This window comes from Populus alba, chromosome 2 (genome assembly GCF_005239225.2).
Source record: "Populus alba chromosome 2, ASM523922v2, whole genome shotgun sequence".
Taxonomy (NCBI): domain Eukaryota; kingdom Viridiplantae; phylum Streptophyta; class Magnoliopsida; order Malpighiales; family Salicaceae; genus Populus; species Populus alba.
Window position 1 is genome coordinate 13,206,384 of NC_133285.1, and position 9,556 is coordinate 13,215,939.

At 36.9% G+C, this 9,556-nt stretch overlaps 1 protein-coding gene across 1 annotated transcript; it reads left to right on the forward strand.

Moving 5' to 3' along the window:
• Nucleotides 1-4,761: 4,761 nt before the first annotated feature.
• LOC118046901 (putative indole-3-acetic acid-amido synthetase GH3.9) lies at nt 4,762-8,058 on the forward strand. The gene is made up of 4 exons (XM_035055994.2): nt 4,762-5,103; nt 5,228-5,329; nt 6,032-6,855; nt 7,297-8,058. The coding sequence occupies exons 1-4, from the start codon at nt 4,814-4,816 to the stop codon at nt 7,869-7,871; spliced, it is 1,791 nt and encodes a 596-aa protein (XP_034911885.1). The 5' UTR covers nt 4,762-4,813; the 3' UTR covers nt 7,872-8,058.
• Nucleotides 8,059-9,556: the final 1,498 nt, after the last annotated feature.

Sequence of the window (9,556 nt, forward strand, 5' to 3'; positions counted from 1 at the left end):
AAACACTCAAATAAAGATTTTTTTTGGAGAACAAAAATAGGCATGCGATTAATAAGATATACCGATGATTAAAAACATAGTTTCAAAATCATAATGGTGCACCACATTGGCTTAGAAGGGTAAGGCCAATTTCAACAATGTGCAGATGATAACGCTCAATGGTGCCATTTTGTTTATGGGTATGAGGACAATTTAACTTGTGATGAATACCAATAGTTTGAAAGAACTGAAGTAAGTTATGATATCAACATCCTAATAAGTTTGAATAGATTTAATTTTATGTGAAAATTGACGCTCAACAAATGTTTAAAAATGATAAAAAGTAGAGAACATATCAGATTTTGCAACAAGAGGGTAATACCATATATATTTGGTATGCACATCAATAAAGATAACAAAGGAAAGAAAACCATAAAAAAAAACAAAGAGTAGGGCCCCAAACATCACTAAATATTAAATCAAGTGGGGCAGTAGTTTTGTGACATGTAGGTCTCTACAACAAACACAACGACTTGCCTAGCGGACAAGCTTGACATCAAGTAAGAGAGCATTTAGAAGTACAAATTAGTTTATTTTTGGAAACTAACAAATTTAAAATGTAGGAAGTTGGATGACCTAAATGATGAAGCCACATATTAGCAGTCACAAAGATACAAGGAGACCAACACGCTTGAAGGATTGACGTGGCAGAAGACTTAGATAGGACATAGAGACTATCACTACTCTGACTAGAAAGGAGCACTTCATTGGTGATGAGATCTTTAATATAAAACACAGAAGCATGAAATTTAAAATAAACATGATTATCACGACAAAAGTTTTGAATAGAAAGTAGCGATTTTGTAATATAAAGCACATGAAGAACATTAGATAATTTAAAAATATGTTTGGAGGAATGTAATGTGTTATGTTCAATATGTGATATGGCAAGGCCTTTATCATCACCAACATGCAAAATGATCATTACCAATATAAGGTGTAGAATCGATCATAGTTGTAAGGTCAGGTGTAACGTGTTGGTTCAAGCTGGTGTTAGGGAACCAAGTAGCGGCAAAAACATTCCTAACAACAAAATGAGCAGAGGGTTGTTGGGTACTGCCATAAAACTGGACATAATATGGAGCTGTGTGGCCGAAGGTTGAGCATAATTGACACCTAACATTCTACTGTGCAGACCACTATCCAGACTCTATATTGCGTTTGTTTTGCTGCCATTTGTTCTGCCTCTAGTTGGCAGCAACTAAGGACCTGTTTTGATGATTGTAATAATTGTTGTTGGGACGCTAGTTTTCACGAGAATGACTCATGTTAGGATTGAAACTAGGGTTGTAATGAGATGTAGCAAGATGGGTAGAAGGTGCCAGAAATTCATGGGTAAGGAGGTGGCTATGAAGATCACCATATGATAGCAATTCTGCCTTAGTTACAAGACTAGTTACCAAGTTTTTGAACTCAATAAGAAGGTCACATAACACATATAGATTAAAATCTTCAAGAGATATAGGCCGGCCAACAACAACAAATTCATCAAATAATGATTTTGCTTGTTGCATGTATATAGTAACCGATATATCACCTTGCTAAAGATCTTGAAAGGAACTATGGAGTTGCATAATGCAAGAGTTAGACGGAGATGCGAGAGCTTTTTCAATAATGTGCCAAACACAATGTGAGGTATGCCAATTTACCACAAGATGCAACACATCCATGAAGAAAGAGGAGAGTAATGCGCTTAAAATAAGTTAATCATGTTGCTTCCAACGAATAAAAAAAAGGTTGATTGTCGAAGAGGCACCAGTAGAACTGTCATAAACATGAGATGAAGGACACGATATTAAGCCATCAACAAAATGAAAAACACCTTGATTAAAAAGATATGGCTTCATCTGCATTCGCCAATAGAAATAATTTGTGTTTGTAGGTTTCAACAAAACAATTTGTTAGGTGTTGGACAAAGCTATTATGGCTGGAGTTGGTGTTCTTATAATATGAAGAGGAATAACAGAAACATGAGAAGAATAGTCATTGATGTGTTCTGCAAGCGAAGAAGGCTGCTGCTGTGGAAGAATACAACCGACAATAGCTTGTGGGTGGCTGGCCGTCTGGGTTGCAATGTCGGTGTGAAGGGAGAAGTCAATAGTAGTAACAACAATAGAATCTATTTGGGAGAGGAAGAGAGAAGTTCTAATGGTAGAAGGTTTTGATACCAAGTTAAGAAAAAATAGGAGGCTTAACCTTTAGTTAACCAATCCTTTTTTATTGATATGTGTAGGGTAATATAGAATAATTAAGATAGAGATTACAATACTAGAATAGTACCTATAATATTTCCTATATATACATTCTATAATAATAAATCCACTAAACATAAAAAAATTAATGAAAGTGAACCAATTATATTGAAAATTTCATAAGGTGGAAAAACTCTTTGAAGTAAATTTATTCAAAGTGGATAAAATGGATTTCATTAATACCAAAAAAAAAATGCCAGGAAACAGAATTTAAAGCTTGTACGAGTACAATTTAATTACATTTCTCAACCAGCTCACAATATTCTCTTCCAGAATGAGGTTTCAAAATGAGTGATCATCTATGTGAATAAAACATACCATTGGTGTCCTCACTTCCACGTTTCCGAAAGAAAGCCAACCTACTTTTCATGTGAAAGGTGGTTTCATATATTTTTAGCTCTTGTTTTTTTTTTTCCAGCCCATTGTGTCCAAAAGGCTGCCTCAATTATTCTGTTCTCTAGAACAATGATCGCGTTAGCATTCTTTACAGGAAGCATTTGTCTTTACTCTTTCTTCTGTCCTGAGGTTGTTCCCCGGCTAATCTCTTACGTGGCTTACATAAAAAAGAAATGGGGTCTAACCAGATGGAGCCATGGGAGTGTTTTAATATTAAATCTTCACCTGATACGTCTTCAGTGTTTGCTAAGTTATACAACTTTATTTGACAGGAAACCAATATGATCCTAGTTATGAGAAAATTACATATTCCTAACAAATTAAGTTATCAATTCTTGTTTCTTTCCTTTTCCTCGTATTTCTTGATCATCAGCCTTTCGATTCAACCAGAGCTTCCTATACGGTCTTCTCACCATTTCTTTGGTTAATTTTTTCTACTGTTTCTGATGATATGGTATGACTTGTCAATACTTAGTAGTGACAGATGAAAAAAATTCAAGAGGTGGATATCCATTGGTAAGAATCTCAATGTTTTTGCAGCACACAAGCAAATGAGGATTCTACGGTCGATGAGTGTTGTAACTTCATATGTACGAAGAATATCTGCAACGGGTATGGAGGACATCATGATTTGAGTGATGACATGCGCTGTTCTCCATCTACTCATGGAAAAAACAAGGCCTAGGAAAGTTCACTTTTTCATGCATTATCACAAAATTTCCAGGTGTGGATAAAGATTCATATTGCACTAGCACCACTGCCTAGCTAGAATTGTTTTGTGGTGGAGAAGAAGAGTGTCGGCAGACGTCCACCATGTCTTTAAGAGTACAATAAGAAAAGAAAAGAAAGATCGTAACAGATGCGGCGAGCACCAACATTTTTGATTGTACGTATATTATAAAAGGTCTCAACTTAATATTTATTTGGATAAGGATATATTCAGACATGCATCCTTTTAGATCAGGCATCTTAAACTTGTAAGGTTGAGATTGTTTGTTCCTTTTTCCATCGCGAGCTTTGATAAAATACCATCAGCGAAAAGAGGCTGCCATTCCTTCTAATCCAATATGTTTTCATGCATGTGGTACTTGGGAATAACTTTATTTTAAGGGGAAACCTTGAATGACCTTTGATACTTGCAACTTAAACTGTCACATATGATCTTTCTTGAGTTGGAAAATTATTGAAGATGCTGGCTATTATAACAGAAATGAAGTAAGGTTCCTTAATTTTTGTGTTTTGGTGGCATTATCAAAGAACAGTAGCCGCAAATAATATGTTAGCACCTCCTTGTAGCCAGCCAGAAATTTATGTGAATAGATATGCATGATATGCGCTGATGTGTTTGTGATTACATGCATGTGTGCATACACATGCATTTACATCCATATATGCGCGCGCACGTGCATCATACATGCATTCGCGTCAGGTAATGGATGGGACATGCGTGTGCTGATTCTAATCGCCAATATATCACTAGAATATGATGGCTTGCGAGTTTTGATGGCATAAATCTGGCTAACATGTTTTCTCATATTGTGCAATTAATTGTCAGAATTTCTTTAAGAATTACCAAAAATATTCTTACAGTAGATTGCGATTTACCGATGGAATGACTTCAGATTTTTCTTCAAGTTTAGTTAGGATGAAAATCTGCAGTTCTCGATGTTGCATCACAAACGTGCAGGAATTTGCAACTGATTTCACCAAAAGGGTGGTGTTACAGAGTTTATTTTATCAAACATGTTCCTGTACGCCTTTTTTTATAAAAAAATTCTTAAAATGCTTGTGAGGTCCGCATTACAAATGGAACATGTGACAATGTTTTCCTATCAGCTTGAAATGATTTTCAAAGAAAAAAAAATGATGTTCTAAGAAAGGAGAAAAAAAGGAAAAGAAAAAAACAATGCTATCTACATGCTAGAAGCATCCAACTAACGTAGTGTGAGGGATGCTTTAGCGTTGGCGCATGGCGATTAGTGCTCTTAACCATCATCACTGTAGCGATGCTCATGAGAACAAAAACATCCTAGACTTCCTTAATTTCTTATTATATATAGACCCATTGGTTTCAACACCTATTCAGCAACAACTATAGTCCTTGCAACACCTCTTCTATTTTTATCATGGATGGAAAGAAATTGGAGTACAAAGGCTGGGTTGCGTTGAAAGAAATTGAGAGGCTCACAGAGAAGGCTGGTGAAGTTCAGGAAACTATACTGAAAGCGATCTTAATGCAAAATGGGGAAACTGAGTATTTGAGTAAGTACATGAAGGGGTCAAAGGACGTAGACGAGTTTAAGTTCCATGTCCCTGTCATTACTTACAAGGATGTCTGTCCTTATATCCAAAGGATTGCTACTGGAGAAGACTCTTCTCTTGTTACCGGTCATCCTGTTTCTGAGATGTTATGCAGGTCTTTCCCTCTTTCACCATAACATTTCTTGTGCTTGTTCACTTATAAAATGCTTTCCTTATTTATTTATTTTTTAATTTTTTCCATGGTTTTGATTTTACATTCTGTCATTCTGCATTTGCAGTTCAGGGACTTCTGCAGGAGAGCCTAAGTTAATGCCATCAATAGCAGAAGATCTAGATCGCCGAACCTTTGTTTATAACCTCATCATGCCGATAATGAACCAGTTATTTACATCTTCTCTACATTTTATAACTGCATCATATAGTTATGAGTCTATTACTGTTTCTATATAGTGCTTAACGTTTTGATATAGAGCAGTTGCACTCAAACATTATTAATCTTCTTGGCATATTTAGAAATTATTTTTATAAGGGTAAGCTACCTAGAAGCAATACTAGTCCTTTCCCTCTTTTTATCAGCATCTGTTAATTTCAGACAAAAATGCTCTCTCTTTGCTCCCTCGAGCAGTGGGCCCTTCATCCTGAGCATGAAGGGTAGCACTCACTGATTAAGGGCATGCTGAACTGGAATATTTGATAAGACATGATGCTGTGCATCAGTTGTTTGAAGTTCTGAGGACTATCTCCCTTCAAAAATCAGAGTCTTGTATGTGCTTAAAATGCTCTATTTGCTTAGAAGCCAAGATACCTTCCAGAAAAAGGTGAACTAAAGTAATTAGCCTTGTCCTATTTGTTGAGCAAGGAACCCTGATGAGGGGTATTACTTTTGTTTTATTGTGAGTCTCTGCTTGCATAGGAGATTTTACCCTTTATAGTTCTATTATAATTAGACGTGTATTGAGTGGTTGCAGCTGCAAATGAATATTAATTTGGGGACCGTTATCATGCTATTGTCTTGTAAGCATTTCTTTGTCATTAAAATCTTAAATCCAGCAGTATATGTTAGGTTAACACTATCATTTCAGGTATATCTCTGGTCTTGATGAGGGAAAAGCAATGTTCCTGTACTTTATCAAGGCGGAAATGTCTACTCCCTGTGGCTTACCAGCTCGAACTGTGCTAACCAGTTACTACAAAAGCAAACACTTCAAGTGCCGAACCCGTGATGCATTCAATGATTTCACTAGCCCGGACCAAGCCATCCTATGCAAGGATAGTAACCAGAGCATGTATTGCCAGTTGCTATCTGGTCTAGTTCACCGTCGTCAAGTCCTAAGGCTTGGAGCAGTGTTTGCATCAGCTTTTCTTCGAGCCATTTCATTTCTTGAGCGCAACTGGGGTCGCCTATGCAATGATATACGCAGTGGTGACTTAGATCCTGCCATCACAGATCCTGAATGTCGTTCATGCATGTCAATGTTACTAACATCACCGAATCCTTCTCTTGCGGATGAGATTGAGGATATTTGTAGCAATAAATCATGGAAGGGAATCTTATGTCACCTTTGGCCTAGAGCTAAGTACATTGAGGCGGTGGTGACTGGGTCTATGGCACAATATATACCATCGCTTGAGTATTATAGTGAAGGGAAGTTGCCCTTGGTGTGTACAATGTATGCATCCTCAGAGTGCTATTTCGGTGTCAATTTGAAACCTTTATGCGATCCTGCAGACGTGGCTTTTACCCTCTTGCCTAACATGTGTTATTTTGAGTTTATACATCTGGGAGAGAATGGGACCTGGTTAGTGAACATAGATGAGGAAGAAGAAGTGCCCAATGATAAGCTTGTCAATTTGGTGAGTGTTAGACTCGGCTCCTACTATGAGTTGGTGGTTACTACCTTTGCTGGTAAGAAGCATCTCTTAATTGGTTTTGCTTTTCCAATTTTTAGTGTTTGCCAAGTCATCTAGGCCCCAGAGGAAGTCATTTTCTGAAAACGCCTTTTTTAGCTCGTATCTATTAATATGGTTCCTCTCTAATATTATCCTCCAAGATCTCACTTTTGTGAAGTACATGAACTGGACAATTTTTCTGAACAAACATGGAGAAATTAAACGCTAACAACTTACTGTTGCTAGTGCTGCATATAATTATTATTTTGTCTCTGTCTGAAAGATCATTATCCAATTATATTCCACATGAAGTGGGATTCTAGGAGGGAGATTTTGGAGAAGGTAATTTGAATGGAGCGGGAGCTTTCATGATTCAAACTGCTATTGCTCTTGATATAAATATGTTATCCTTGTAAATTAAGCTTCACACAAAACAATCTTTTGATGAATGATTCAGGGCTGTATCGTTATCGTATAGGCGATGTGCTCCGCGTGACAGGATTTCACAATAAAGCCCCGCAATTCCAATTCATTTGTAGGAGAAATGTCGTTCTCAGCATTGACAATGACAAAACTAACGAGGAAGATCTTCACAAGAGCATCACAGCTGCGAAGAAATTACTGGAACCCTATGATGCCCTCCTCGTGGAATACACTAGCTACGCAGACACATCGTCTGTACCGGGGCATTATGTGCTGTATTGGGAAATTCTCCATGATGCATCATTCCCAGACTCTTCATCCCAACTTGACGTCAAACTACTCCAAGAATGTTGCATTAGTGTAGAAGAAGAACTTGATTATGTGTACAGGCGATGCCGTGCTCACGACAAGTCTGTAGGACCACTGGAGATACGTGTGGTGGAGTCTGGCACATTTGAGGCACTAATGGATTTTTTCATTGGCCAAGGGGCATCAATCAATCAGTATAAAACACCAAGGAGCATCAAGTCGAATGCTGCTCTTAAGTTACTTAATTCCCATGTTAAGGCATCAGCTTTTAGTCCAAGAGATCCTGCTTGGATCCCTTGATTCTGTTGATCAAACTTGCACCTTTTTCTCCTGATCGTTCGTCGATACTTCCACTACTAGTCAATGCAGATATAAAGGGCTAATCAACAGCAATGTGGAATGCCCTGAACCATTATATATGTACCTAAAATGGGCTGCTTGTGATCCTTTCTGGTTTTCTGGGAAATTTAATCTTCGATTATTATGAGATTTTCATGGTCTAGGCATATTTAGGCAACTATGCAAATGTATTAATATGTAACCCCGTGAAAATTTGTCATCGAACGACTAGAACAAGGTAAAGGGTGCAAAGATATAAGCAGTGTAGCTGTTATATCATGTCACGAGGATTATCCAAACAGCAGTTCCCCAAAAATGAGAGATACATGTAAGCAGTGTAGCTGTTATATCATGTCACGAGGATTATCCAAACAGAAGTTTTCCAAAAATGAGAGATACATATAAGCAGTGTAGCTGTTAAATCATGTCATGAGTAGTATTTCATGCTTTTAGCAGCAAAAGGGTAAAAGGAACTGTCCCTCCTGAACATCTTGGGCTTCAACTATGATGCCTTTCGAAAAATTCAAAGGTACCGTTATTGTAAGACCAGATCCTGTCATGGTGTCATTAGCTATCTACAAGACTCGGTGATCGTCCAGAATCATTGGTATCTCATAACATATGACTCATGAATGAGTTATTATTGAAGTATTATACATATATAATTGGTGCTTCAGGACATTCTGCTGATCATTTTCCCCTTCTTGATGGTGTTGTGGTGCTCCACAAGTGATAGCTACACTCCATCCCGTAACCTTGTGGAGTGCTGAGCTGCACTGTTGGGCGTGCATCCGCAAAATCAGCACTCCATTTGCCTCTTTCTCCGAGACAATCCAATCAAGAATCAAAGGCTACTGTTCTTTTTTCCTCGATGAATTGTGTGTTTTCTTATGCGTAAGCATTTATTTATAGTGACCCACCATTTTGGAATTAGTGCATTCCATCGACTTGATCTTGTTGAAAAGAGGAAACAAAAGGATCCTCCCACTCGACAACATATTTGAGCGTGCCGCAACATGCGCATGCATTTTCGGTCTTCCGACAGTTCGATCAAAGACGATATTGATACAAAAGCCTTCTCCAGGCCAACGTCAACTCTTCTGTGTCCAGAGACCGAACCTAATATTTAGGATCAGCAACATGATTTTTTTGGGTGCAAAACATGTATTTACTGTACAATAAACTTATGAATAATGAAAAAAAATTCAAAATCTTTGGCTGAAAATGTAAAATAAATAAATAAATGTTAACTTTGTGAGTAGGGGAAGCAGGGATAAAGAAATTTTGTGCCCCTCTCTCAATTTAACATTATTTTTTTTTATTTTTTTCATTCACTTTTTATTTTGGACCATAAATGTATATTCTTAATATATACTTCGTTTCCATTATATAATAATCAAATAAACTGTAATCACTAAAACTTGAATTGGCTTCATTAAATAAAATTTATCGAATATACAACAACTAAACTATGTACGTCTTGTATAAAAAAATTATGAAATAATATGATAATGTTTGTAATATAATACAAATGTAAATATTTTTTAGTTTATAATTATATAATTATTTAGAAATGATTTCTTTTTCCACTGGTACTAGCACTCTCCTTTTCTCTTAAGATGAAGTCGTGGGTAAGATTCTTCGAA

Coding starts and splice junctions, on each gene's coding strand:
- LOC118046901 (XM_035055994.2), top strand. CDS start 4,814: ATGGATGGAAAGAAATTGGAGTACAAAGGCTGGGTTGCGTTGAAAGAA. Junction 5,104..5,227: donor GTTTCTGAGATGTTATGCAG/GTCTTTCCCTCT, acceptor CTGCATTTGCAG/TTCAGGGACTTCTGCAGGAG. Junction 5,330..6,031: donor ATCATGCCGATAATGAACCA/GTTATTTACATC, acceptor CTATCATTTCAG/GTATATCTCTGGTCTTGATG.